We start from the raw sequence: 13,803 nt of genomic DNA, 5'->3' as shown, positions 1-13,803 counted from the left end.
TGCTGCTCTTTTATTTGAAATGCATAGCTATGCATGTATACAAGATAACAGTTCTAATTATCATGAATTTTAATATTAATCATTATTAATTATAAGTAATAAATATATTTTCTTTCTTTAATTTCCTATCACAGGATGCACACATACAGTTCATTGCTCTTTTGTGGTGTGTGCAGTAGTTGCAGTTTGTAGTTAATGACAGAGTCTAAGCTTTGACAATTGTCAGTAAAGGTAAACCTGAAGAGGCATAATGGAGAAGGTACCAGTGATGGTACCAATAGTGGTTACCCATCTGTATTTGTGACATTGATACAGTAATTATTTAGCATTTTAAAACAAACATTTCAATACCAGATACATTTCTCTCTCCATTGCAATTAGTGTCATGTACCAGAAGGTGGAGTAACACGAGACTGACAACTTCATTTGCTGGCACATAGACAATGTACTTTTTCTAAATACATCAGTTCTTCATTTAATTGATCTTTCTTACATTCTTAAATACTTAAAATATTGATTTGCTGTTAATTTTTGATGGTGACTATCAAAATCATTATTGCTGCCTCCAGTATTATTGCAAAAGATTGCTCCAAGCTTTAAAGAGTTTCCTCTTTCTTGTCAAGTCGTGCATTCTTTTCCCTGAGGAATTCTAGGAACCTATTAGCAAATTTTACAATCTTGAGGTATTGTACAGAAGAGTTCCTTGTCAGTTTGTCTTTATAATGATAACAACAATATTTTCCTTCTACAGAGGAACTATAATTCCTGGGAACTATGATCATGCAGTATTTTTAATTCACTGTTAGTTTACAACACTAATTTAAATGTGACATGCAGTTTAGAAACTCTGTTATTCTGATAATCTTCTTTTAATTTCTAAACTGCCATTATCTTTTTTCTTTTTAATCATATTCAGGTTTTCTTCAGCCACCATATTGTTTGTACTCTACTACTTCAAATTTCCACTTTCAACAATATATTTTTCTCCTTTTCAGTGTATGAAAAAATCCAACAACCAAAAGCACTTTAGTTTCTTACTGTTGTGAACACATCATATAAGTTTTTCAGCTCAACATACATGCTGTTGATGTGGTGCTGCTCAAATCTACTTTATCTGCACTTATTCCTAAGTTTCTTTTCATCCATTCTTTTGGACCATAATATTGCTGTATACCAAAATAATTATACTTTTGTGAAGTTTCTAATCAGAACTTAATTTGTTCTTCAGTTTTCTGTAATTATTTTTCTTCTTCTACTCTTTCTACTTTTACTTACTTTCCAACTTGAAAATGTTTAACAACCAAATTCTCATACAGCAGTAATTTAACCTTTTTACAAGTTGTTTTTTTAATCCCCTTTTGTATCATTCACTTTTATAGGATCTCAGATGGTCTTTGCCCTGAGGATTTTTTTGATTTCTTCAAATTTCATAAAAGAAAAAATTTTAAGTCATTGACAGTTTTTCTCTTTGTTCCATGTTTTATGTAGGCTTTGACATCAGTAGTTAACTATCGGGAGCCCAAGTCGATCTGCAAAGCACCTGAGTTGGTAAGTGATGCACACAGAGTAATAATTCTTGTATATAACCATCAAATGGATTGCCATAGGGTCCTCACATGCATACCCAGCTCTCACACTGGGTCACACTCAGGTGTGTATTTTAGTAGTAACAGCTTAAGCTGCACACACATTTTGTGAGTGTGCAAAATTGCTATGGTTCTAATTTCTGGTATAGACTGTGTTTTCTGTGGGTGTAGAATGTTTGCCCATGAATGCAGCCCTTGTATAGAATGTGAGACAGTAGACTTATTTCATGTTTGAACTATTGTAGAAATTTGGAAATACCTTGGCATACATTTGTTCTCAAGCTTGACAAGTAGTTTTGGGTTTGATTTTTCTTTTTTTAATTTGAGCTGGCCAAATACTGTGACAACTTGTTAAAGAAATCAGCAAAAGGAATGACAGAGAATGAAGTAGAAGACAAGCTTACGAGTTTCATTACTGTTTTCAAATACATTGATGACAAAGATGTATTCCAAAAGGTAACTTTTCATATTCAATAATGGTTTAAATGTCACATTTAAAGCCTGCTTGAAGAATGTGGTTATGCTTCTTCAAATCCTCATCTCTGTTTTTTTTAATGCAGTTCTATGCCAGAATGTTGGCAAAAAGATTAATTCATGGTTTGTCTATGTCTATGGATTCTGAAGAAGCGATGATAAACAAACTAAAGGTAAGGTAATATTCTTCTAACAGAATAAACAAATATAAGAGTATGTAGTGTTGAGAGGGAACAGCAGAGGGTGCCAGAAGTAACTCAGCAATTGGTAAATCTGTTTCCAATAGCTGACAGCAAAAGCTAGTGTTTAGGTAGTCTGTGAAAGATAAAAGGCTGAGTATCACCTAGGCATTTGAGATTTTTATGAGGTTTTGGATAATTTTATTAGCTGTGTTCAAGTCATTCATGTTAACATTAAAGAAGTACCAAGGACTTTCATAAACATGTCTATCTTTTGATTTTATAAAACAATATTTTTCAAATAGATTAGTGTATATAAGGTGAAACTAAGATAATTTTATTTAACAGTGTTTGTTTTTTATTATTACTAGTGTTTTCTGTAATATAACAACACTTCTGATGACTAGATTTTCATATTGTATCAGTGAGGGAACATAATTTATATGATGAGTACTGTTTTCACTTTGAAACCTGTTACAATATTTCTTCACAGCAAGCCTGTGGTTATGAATTTACCAGCAAGCTCCATCGAATGTATACAGACATGAGTGTTAGTGCTGATCTCAACAACAAATTCAACAACTTTATCAAAAACCAGGACACAATCATTGATTTGGGAATTAGTTTTCAGATATATGTTCTGCAGGTACTAATGTATGTTTATTGCTGCTGAGTAATTTGTATTTACCTTTTATGTTCTGATAACAAATACACAATTTTTCTAATTATGAATACTACTTTATATGGGAACTGGTGGCCTGTGATCATTGGGGAATTACTTTCCTTGTGTTTCTTTGTAAAATCAACCCAGTAGGTCCTAAACAATAGTGATATAAAATTTCAGTCGTAATTAATACTTCAGTGGGGTGTGCAGGTGTACTGAAAAATGATCAGTAAAACTTCCTGAGTTAATTGATTGTCTTATGACATAATGCACACTGTACATCCATTTAAGAGTGTTATTTTTTTTCTTAATATATGTGTTGTATGAAAATGTTAATGCTTCTATTTTTCCCAATACCTCTAGGCTGGTGCATGGCCTCTAACTCAGGCTCCTTCTTCTACATTTGCAATTCCTCAGGAACTGGAAAAAAGTGTACAGATGGTAGGTTAGTAGGAGGCTTCCTGTAAACATGTGGAAAATGTAAAATAACTCCAAATGAAAAATCATCATTCTAACAGAGAAAAACTTGAGCTGCTTTAGTTTGATTGTAAATTATGTCTATCAAGTTTCCACTCCATATGCAATGTTGAAGGGTCACCCAAATACGTTACTGAATTTATGTATATATTTGTGTAGCTTTTTCACATCTCTCTTCTACACTTTGTGATTGCCAAAAGATATGCTAATAAATGCAATCAAATGAACTATGTTGGTTCTTTGCTTCAAAACCAACTCTTAATATTTAGATAAAAGAAGATTCTGTTTCTAATATTAAATCTGAACAGTCTTAATAGCAGATTAAAATGCAAATACAGATTTCTTGTTCCCTGTTTCATAGAAACTGTTCAAAGTCAAGCTTCATGCAAACTTCTCTAAAGCTCATTTTATGATTTCTCAAAGCAGTTAAGGTTTTGCTTTAGCCAAATATTTGCTTCTTATGTGATTATTGCTGCTTTGTAGAGGTATTTTATTGCTTTTGATTATATTACTGTATTCTAAATGTTACCTGTACCATGTTTGTTGAAAAACAAAATATTTGTGTTGATCTTTGCTGAGGTGTATTTGATGGTGAAGTACAATTTAGGTGATACACATTTTGTGTTATTGGACATAACAGATTTTTATAGCCGTTTTTACACCTTACATTGCTATTTGATGTAAGTTATAATGGCAAATGTCTTTTTTCTGTGATGAAGGGTCTTGTATTACTGCTGAATATTAGGACTACTTATTAAGCTTTAATTTCCACTTACGTGGCACTTGGTTTTAGCAATATAATAGTTTCTGACCCAGACTACAGGATCACTAGCTGTGATGAGATTTTGCTGTCTTTGTGGGTTAAAATAGGAGTATTGTCAGTTGTGCCTCAGTTGGAAAGTTGGTACAGAATTGTGTGTCAGAAGCAGCTCAGAGTCTGGGTTACTTGCCTAATTTCACCATTTTGCCATTTTAAAGCAGCAAACTTATTCAGGTGTCACCTAGGTAGAGATCAGTGCTTTAAATGAGAATTCCCTAAAGAAACAGAACAAATGTCTGTCTTTTATTTAAAGACAATGTCTTTAAATAAAAGACAGACAATGTCTTTATTTACTGTCCAATTTGATGATTAGACCCATGGAGAGAGTTCTCTTAGGACTCTGGCAAGGATTTAGAAAGAAAAACAAAAGTATTGCAATTGCACTCCGAAGTATGTGAGTACCTGTGTAGCTGGGCAACCTTTTCAGCAGCTTTTTCTGAGACTGATGAAGCTTCCTGTGAATATATATTTATCTGAATGGTGTACAAATACTGTTTTTCGTACTGGCTTGTGGGTGGAGAAACACCTAATTCCTAAAGAGATCCAAATTCCCTGTTTTTATGTTCTCCTTCAATGTTAATCAGTTTCCAGACCCAATCAGAAAAAGCCAAATAGGTGTGTGTAGACAGTGTTGGCATTGTGGGGTTTAGGGAGTTTGATCTCATTTTGGGGAAAGGTTCTTTGAATCTGCTGGAGTTCTTCTCATTACCAAAGGCAGACCTTAAATTAAGATTCAGCGAATCTGCTGGAGTTCTTCTCATTACCAGAGGCAGAATTAAGATTCAGTCATCACTCATCTTCTAAAGGAAAATGCTGTCACAAATGGATCTGCAATGTTTTCATCCAGTGTGATGGACATAAAACCAGTATTTCTTCATTAGGGTGGTAGGGTGATGATAAACTGTTGTGAGTAGTTATATGTGTGACTAACTGATGTTTATTTTGTTTTGCAGTTTGAATTATTTTACAGTCAGCATTTTAGTGGAAGGAAGCTTACTTGGTTACATTATCTTTGTACAGGTAAGAATAAGTGCTTTGCTAAACTTATGATCTAACAGTTACTTGCTAAAAGTTCTTTTCAAATGACAAAAACGTGGGGAGTTGGAAGAGTATTTTGCATATAAAGTCAATGGACATATTTTGTGTTACAAATTAATATTTAGTACTTAGAATTTCCAAAATCCATGTCTTTTAAACTTGTGGTTTACTAAATCCAAGTAAAACAAGAGTTCTATGTTCTTAACTGCAGAAAAGCACTGCAGAACTGCTGAGCTAATAACAATTGCCCTGGAATTGTTTCTCTAGTGTAGATGTTCCTTACATAAATACTAAATAATTTTAAGAATGCATATTATACTATTTTACTCAGGTATGTGAGTATCTACATAAATACATACTTTTAAGTATTTAGTATTTATTATTGTCAAGTGTTTATTTTAGTAAGTGTCACTTAATCATGTTTTATTTTAAGTGCTTTCAGTATCAGGCTTTAACAACTGAGCACTGCAACATACCACATGGAGATGAGAACCATAGCCCATGACAATGTAATAGAATGAAAATCTGGTTCTGGTAACAGAAGGTTTTGCTCTTAACTCACACTCACTTTCACACAGAAAATCTAAATCTGCTTTCAAGTAGATTTCTTCAGTGCTTTTTGTTTTTTATGGGAATTTGAAAAATGTAAGAATATGAAAAATTTTTGATGGACAAGTATTTTACTTTGTTTTTAAATCTTTCCTTTAATCAACTTCCTCATTAATCACTATTCTGAGATTCTGTGTAAGCTGTTAATTGAAGTTTATGCATTGCAATGTGTTGAGGCTATTTGGAATTAATTTTTTTATTATTATTATATATTTATTATTATTATATATTGTATCTATTTGTCTAGTATGCATAGTCAATCAGGATGGGACAGTTGTTGTAGGCCCCAACTCTATATGTGTAAATTCACAGCATCAGTTGTCATTGTTCCATTTCAAGTGTTCACTACAGACTTGAGTTGAATGTCTGGAAATGTATGAGGAGCTCTGGTAGTTCGGCTTCAGATGACTTTTCAGCACCTTTCATCAGTTTATAAAATACTACTTTTATCATTACAGGTGAAGTAAAAATGAATTATTTGTGCAAACCTTACGTAGCCATGGTCACAACATACCAAATGGCAGTGTTGCTTGCCTTCAACAACAGTGAGACTGTCACTTACAAGGAGCTTCAGGACAGTACACAAATGAATGAGAAGGAGCTGACAAAAACCATCAAATCTTTGCTTGATGTCAAAATGATCAACCATGACTCAGACAAGGTATACCATAATGATATTAAAAAGTTTAATGTTTTCAGTCTTGTAATTCTGTTATTTGTTGATGACTTTTTAAAAATATCCATTGTTTACTTTTATTTTTCTAAGCTTTATTTTTGACCCTTGTGAAAAATTGTAAATCTCTACTTATAAGGAAAGAGACAGGAGGAGGTAGAGTGCCTGTCATACAGGCTTTCTATGCCTATAGCAGCATGAAAAGGTAATAATGCAGGGACTCTTCATTGTTTCTGTTGCCTTGCTTTCAAAGTTGTACTGAATCACTGGAAGGAGTCTGACTAGTAAACCAGAGTTTACGATGATATTAAAACAATATTTGTGGGATTAAGAGACTGAAAGAGAGCAACCATGTTCTTCCTTGTGGACAGATTACAGGAGCCACAAAGAGAGCAAGGAGGACTTCTGTGAGAGGATTTTTGCTGCAATTTGCCAGACTTGTCATTCCATGAGTTTCTTGGAATTCCATTAGTATCTGAGCTTTGTTTGTGATTTAGGCAATGGTTGACCCTTCTTTTTCTGACCCTCTCATCCTTCTGTGTAGCCTTTGTGAAATCTTTTTTCCAGTACAGCAAGGGGCACAGACTTTACTCTGTTAAGTAGGAATTACTGCAGAAGAGCCTGTGCATCCCATACAGACAAAGCATGTGCTTCCAGCTCACCCAGAAAGCCCACTATGCAGACAGTATCAGACAGAAGGAACTGACATAAGCTGTTCAATTCACTTAGAGGAAGAAATCCAAAACTGCTCTGGCAGCTGCTTTTGTTTCTAACCGGGAAAATTTTAGAAAATGGAAAGTGAGATCACAAGGAAGATCTGGTGCTTGGCTGAAGCATAGGACATGCTTCCAATATCTAGAAATGAGCTCAGGTTGGAACAATTGCTGGGAAGATGTCTGTTAAACCATGGGTCAAATAAAACACTGGGAGCTATTACAGGAAACAGTGAGACCTTTAATAATCTTAGAATGTTGCCTGTTATTTAAAGGATTTACATTTATTTATGTCCATTGTATAAGGTTCACCCAGTTTCTTAAAGCTTATGTCATAGAAGAAGTAATAATAGAGCTTTCCAACCCTTTTGCTTTTTAATGTTTACCACTGCATTTTCCACTTCTTTGCCTTCCAGACTACTGTATTCAAGTGTCTTTACTATTTCTGTTTTCTTTGCACTCCATCCAGCAATGTGATAGCAGATCTGTAGACGGTCTATCAGCTTACTTATTAAATAAACAAGTGAGCTTTAGTGATTTAAGCGGTGGAATTCAATACACAAACTTCTCTTTACCTGTATCTGAGCCAAACAGAAAAGTACAGTGCAGTAAATGTTCTAGTTTGCTTTTGCTTGTTTGTTCATTTTGTGAACGGGTGTGGGGGAAAGGACATGAGAAGCTTCATCTCAAAATCTTCATTGGTTCATTCGAATCATGCTTTTTGAGTTCCTGCTCAATACACAATTTATTTTGGTTTATATTCAACCATGTCAGCAGAATAATGCTAGAAGTTAATGCTAGCCTATTTTTTTGTTAGCTTATTACTTTTAAAGCTCTTGGTCTTCCCCCTTTCGCGTTGTATTTTATATATTATGCCTGTTATCCTGGTTTTTATATATATTGTAACAAAGATTATTTCTTGCAAGATACAAAATTAGAATTAATATTGGTTTGAGTGTATATTTAGATAAATATTTTCTGTGTTTACTAAAATATTTGTGCTTTAGACAGTTTGGCAAGATTCCAAGGTCTCAGACTCCCAGTAACTTTATTCTACTGGAAATTGGTAATACTTGTACAGACTCTTGCCTGGAAACTGCAGAGATCTGTCCAGTCATGCTGTGTTGAATGTAAAGCTGTTCTTATTGTAGGAAAAAATTTTGAAATAATATTATTAATAAATGCACATATATATGTGGAAAATAATCGAGATTCTGACAGGAAAAAATTTGAAATCTGCAGATAGATGTGTACTGTAGAAGTTGCAGTCTGTCAGCTGTTTCTGTTATAACATATCAAAATGTTTAGATGCTTTTCCTTAAATTCTGGAGGAAAACTTTTATAAAAATTATGAAAGCAGCAGCTCCCATTTGAGGTCCTGTCATAGATAAATGCAAATCCTACTTTCTTTGCAGGGGAAAAAAGGACTTTACCTGGAGAGTGTTTACAACTAAGATAAGCTATCAAAGTATTGAAAGAGAAATTCCTTGCTAACTAAATTCTTGTATGGCAGAGTTCTTCAATAGTGTTTTCTGAAATGGATTTGATTTCTGGGTCAGTTAAACTAGCTTTAAAAAATTGACCTGGTTCAAGCGTCATTTTAGAATTTCCAGCTACAAATCTGATTTTTTTTCTGTATATGTAAGACTCTAACTGGGAGTTTTCAAAGTAAATTGTTACTATTTTCTGGTTTCATTCCTGGTTTTCAAAAATGATTCTCTATTGCAGGAAGATATAGAGACAGAGTCTACGTTTTCATTAAATATGAACTTCAGCAGTAAACGAACAAAGTTTAAAATTACTACATCAATGCAGAAAGACACACCACAGGCAAGTATTCCTTGCTGTTTCTAGCTTGAATAGCTTAGAAAACTTACTTTTCTAAAATGGAATTTACTGTGTTAGTTTGGTGTAAGCAGATATCAGATTCCATAAGATTTGCAAAGGAAATTTTGTAGGTTTAAAGCTTAAGCAATGCAATTTTTTGTACTAGAAATGTAGGCAAGAGAAGGTGAAATAGGGAACAAGAAAAAGAAAAAGATGAACAAAATAGTAATACCAAATGGTTGATGTTTAGTCTATGTTGTGAGACTTTTTTGTTGCTGGTGTTTATAAAGGAACTTACTGCAAGAACAGCAGAATCAACTATTTTCCTATAGTTTTCTGTCCTTTGGCAACTAAAATCAACTCCTGTGTTGTTAATCCATGTTCTCAGTGTATCTCCTAAGACACAGGATTTTGTACAAGATAGGTATGTGCTGCCAAACCCAATACATTATAGTCAGTTCTGATTGCTTTTCTCCCTAGCAAAAATATTGGTTTAGATGCCTCTCTCCTACCTTCCTACTGACTTTCATGAAACCAGATATCCTTAATTTATGGACATACTTTTACTGGAACAGAAATACACCTGCATTTTTTTTGTATTAGTTCATCACTTTTAGTAAAGTAAAAAGAGATTCAAGATACTTTTATGCAGTCTTTATTGTTCTTACTGTGTTTTGAGCATTCCTGTTGTTCCTGTGTGGCAGGAGATGGAGCAGACCCGAAGTGCTGTGGATGAAGACAGGAAAATGTATCTTCAAGCTGCTATAGTCCGTATCATGAAGGCACGTAAAGTGCTGCGACATAACGCTCTTATTCAGGAGGTAAGGGAAAGTCCTTGAGCCTGATTTCATGAAAATTTTCAGGATAGTAGGGTACAACATCAGACTACAAAACTCAACCATGTGGAAACCAGTACTCCAGCGAAATTAGTGAGAATTTCCCTGGAGTCTATTTTGAACTGCGGTACTGGAGCGCTAGCTGGGATCCCTCAATCTCATAAATGTGTCTTAGCACCAAAGCATTAAGTTCTTGCTTTTTCCTGTTAGATGGTTCTATGCCAAGAGATGTTGTATCCTATAAAAATCATTGCCAGAGCTATGAGTTCAGTTGAAAACCTGAATAGGGATATTCTAGTTTGGAATTTCCACAGAAGCACTTAGCCAATTCTGTGCTGTAATCATTATTTTATTATAACTCATGGTTTAAATTTTAAAAGTTGTCTGAGTATGGAGACATGCACTTTTTAATCTCCCTTTTCCACAAAGCGGTACAGTTCTCTAGATTTTTTAGATTCCAGATTAATGACCTGTGAACTGTCACAGCCTGGCTTGGAAGGAAGTGCTATTTCATTAGTTTTTCTCCCACTTTCCCATCTGGTGGTTGCCTGCCTAATTGTATTTCTCATTCCAGCCTAACATTTGCTTCTTCCAACCAGTTGCCAGTTTTACTTTTCTCAACCTTCCAAAGCTCTTTCTTCAGTTTAATTCATTCTTGCATCTCTGTGCCTTGCTCAGAGAAGACTGGTGGGAGGGGGAATTGAGATTCCTGTTTTATTCAACCATTTTGAGCATAGAGGTGGAGACATGGAGTAATTTGTAGTGACAGAGGAAACAGTTTACCATACCCACTCCTTAATTTTTATTTCTTAAAAAAAACCTAGCAGCAACGGGGAGTTTGTAAGCCCAGATGATGCAGTGTGAGACCTGTTAAAAATTTTGGATATTGAAGAATTGTTTTTACACAAATAGTCTGAAAGTAAGCTTAATTTGAGAAATCTGATTTTGAATATCTAAAAGATGAGGCAGCATAGGTCCTGATATTTCTAAGAATCTTTGTTTTTTTGGTTTCCCATTATTTAAACCATCCATGCAATTATGATGCAATTGTGTAAGGATTTGCAATTAAAACTAGAAAATTATAGGCAAGCCCTTTCATCTTTGAGAATACATTTTTCTGCCCACTGTCAAATTATTAGAAAAATTTCTTGAAAGGTACTTTGCCTGACACCAGTTTATAAGGGTGAAATAGATTACAAATTTCTTTGTTTTGGAAACAAATTCTTTCTGGTTGCTTCTTCCTTTGTGTAATGGAAGGGCCACTTACATGCCCCTGCTGTGTTTTGCTCTTGCAGGGCTCTTGCAGAATAGTAGCATTAGAACATTTTTCTTCAGCTTTGCAAAAAAGGTGGATATTTTCATGGTTATTCAGTTAAAAACTAGGTAGAGAGTATAGTTGTGATATTGTTACTAATTCTGGTGCCATTGTTATTTTTATCATGCTGTTTATATTCTTATATATAATGTATCAGTTAAAATGTGCTGTTTGACTTCTTGAGTAAGAACGAATATTTCTGAAAAAAGTCTGTTTACTATGAATAGTTAATATTTTCTCACCTCATTAGTATTTTTTCTCAGCTACAAGGGCAAGATTTTACTATTAGAGAGATACTTGAGAGACTCCTAAGCCTAATTTAGTTAGCTCTGATTCTAACACTACAGCACCACACAATTCATTTAGGTTGAGGTGTCCAAGAAAATACTCCAGGCCCTTGGTATAGACCTGTATGTGTCAGCATGTGGTCTTTGTGGAATTGTTAATTTTGTTAGATGCACCCTGATAATTTAAATTCTAGCTCAGTGTTGCAGTCCCCTGCAGGGCGAGGTAGCTTTTTCTATAAAATGAGTAAGACTGGAAGAGTAGTGGAGGGGAGACATCAGAACAGTCATTCCCAGAAAATTTTTATTCTGACCATCAGGTATTTCTGTCTATCCTTCTTACTTGTAATATCTTTGATTAAAAAAAGCAACAACAATGAGAAAACCCGTAGCAATACAAAATTCCCTCTTTCATTTTCTCTGTCTGAAGTAAACACATGAAGTGTGGTGATGACAATCAGCTCCAGTGGAGGGCTCAGTTTGGTGAAATCTGAGCAGATCTATCAGCTTGTTAGCACCCAGTTTCTCCTCACTTGTGCTGCTGTGGAGCATACCAGACCCTTGGCTGTTGGCCCAACAAAACTCACTCTTTTGAGGCTTTTGTTTGCTTTGCTGGGTGAGTTCCACCTGGTGAGTTCTGTTGGCTCACAGAGAGCCCCAGCAAACTCTACAGCTGGGACAAAGCCAGCCATGAGAAGTTGTAAAGAAGGCTGAAAATTCAGCTGGAATAAAAATAATTTTCTTTACAGAAGAAATAAGAAACTACAGGCAAAATATATTGTGATACTTAAGTAGTAAGATATTCTGTTTGATTTTCTGTTTGAAAAATTTTACTTAGTGATTTGCACATTCTGTTGGTGCAGATAATTTCTTCCCCTTCTCTACAAGAGAATGGGCAAAACTGAGAACTTCTAAAAGACATCTAAAGTTTTGCCTGGAGTGGCAATTTCTTCCACAATGCAAATATAAATTTGTTTTTACAATAAAGAACTTCTTACTGCATGTATTAAAAAGTTCCAGCATAGCCAGATGGAACTCACTAAATTGTAGGTCTGTCTTCAGTGACTAAAGAAAGAAAAGTTCATCCTGATTTTCTCCAATTGTATAGGAAAGGAGGTTAGTGGTAGGGGAACTCTACTGTGATAGTAGTGAAGGAATGTGTTAATATTAGATTAATTTTTAACATGGATTTTTGTCTTCATTTGTACTGTGACAAATGAAGCAAGTGAGAGGAATGAGGAGATCTGGGGAACATTTGGCCAAAGTAACCAGTGAGCTGACCAGTCAGTTTCAGTGTCCTGACACTTATACACAGAGATACTTTCTTGTTTGTTATAAATTAACTATTCCAGGGTTATTTAATCCTGTCTTTAAAAGAAAAATATACTGAATTTGCCTTAAAGCCTTTAGCAAATATTTATGTGACATTTATAACTGTGAAAAATAAAAATAACACAAAAACTGTGTCTTTCTTTTGCAGGTAATTAGCCAATCAAGAGCTAGGTTTAACCCAAGTATCAGCATGATTAAGAAGTGTATTGAAGTCCTGATAGACAAACAGTACATAGAGCGAAGCCAGGCCTCTGCAGACGAGTACAGTTATGTAGCATGATGTGCTATCCTGCAGGTATGATTGTAAGGAGATCATTGCTGTCACTGTTTGGTGTGTTCCTGTGGGAAGAGGCAGGCCTGTGCCTCCATAATTGGTCACTTGGCAGCCCCTGTTTTTCTGCTGTTTACAACATCACCAGTGCCATGTCATGAGCGTCAATGAAAATGCCTATAGATATTTCAAGCTCATGTCATTATGACATTTCTTAAAACTTTACTAAAAGAATGAGTGAAGTATTGCTGAAATGTGGAGAATTGGTTGGGTACCATGCTTTTTTTTTCCCCCTTCCCCTTTCACGTTTGCAGTTGATGTTTTTTAATGTATCTTAAGACAAAGTAAAAAAAAAAAATCACACAAAAAACCTAAATATTGTAATATGACAGATAACCTAATAATTGTATCTACATTAAAATGTAAAAAAAATGACGAACATGATACTGCTGCTTGTCAAATAAAAAAATAAAGTTATATAATGTGTCTCGAATGATTGTAGAGCTGGATATGGCATTAATGTCTGTAAATATTATTCAGGCCTGAAGAGTAGAAATAATGTTACGTGTTTGGGTTTTGGAAAACCTCAGAAGTAGGTCTGACATAACAACTAATTTATATAAAACTGCATACCAGGTATGTCATGTTTGATGTGATTATAAAAAATATTTATGGTTAAGTGCACATCTTGTTTTCTTGAGATTA

The 13,803-nt window shown here is 34.5% G+C and overlaps 1 protein-coding gene across 1 annotated transcript in view; it reads left to right on the top strand.

The window, feature by feature from the left end:
- CUL2 (cullin 2) overlaps positions 1 to 13,591 on the top strand; it is a 24,569-nt gene extending 10,978 nt beyond the window's left edge. The window contains exons 7-16 of the mRNA XM_005423909.3: positions 1,489 to 1,548; positions 1,914 to 2,042; positions 2,147 to 2,233; positions 2,733 to 2,885; positions 3,267 to 3,344; positions 5,154 to 5,220; positions 6,306 to 6,508; positions 8,962 to 9,063; positions 9,765 to 9,881; positions 12,976 to 13,591. Of these exons, the coding sequence (XP_005423966.2) occupies positions 1,489 to 1,548; positions 1,914 to 2,042; positions 2,147 to 2,233; positions 2,733 to 2,885; positions 3,267 to 3,344; positions 5,154 to 5,220; positions 6,306 to 6,508; positions 8,962 to 9,063; positions 9,765 to 9,881; positions 12,976 to 13,107 (1,128 nt within the window). The 3' untranslated portion in view covers positions 13,108 to 13,591. The remainder of the gene's footprint in view (positions 1 to 1,488; positions 1,549 to 1,913; positions 2,043 to 2,146; positions 2,234 to 2,732; positions 2,886 to 3,266; positions 3,345 to 5,153; positions 5,221 to 6,305; positions 6,509 to 8,961; positions 9,064 to 9,764; positions 9,882 to 12,975) is intronic.
- The last annotated feature ends 212 nt before the right edge of the window (positions 13,592 to 13,803 follow it).

Source organism: Geospiza fortis, unplaced genomic scaffold (assembly GCF_000277835.1).
Source record: "Geospiza fortis unplaced genomic scaffold, GeoFor_1.0 scaffold75, whole genome shotgun sequence".
NCBI lineage: Eukaryota > Metazoa > Chordata > Aves > Passeriformes > Thraupidae > Geospiza > Geospiza fortis.
The sequence above is the reverse complement of the archived record's forward strand: the minus strand, read 5'-3'. Positions and strand labels throughout refer to the sequence as shown.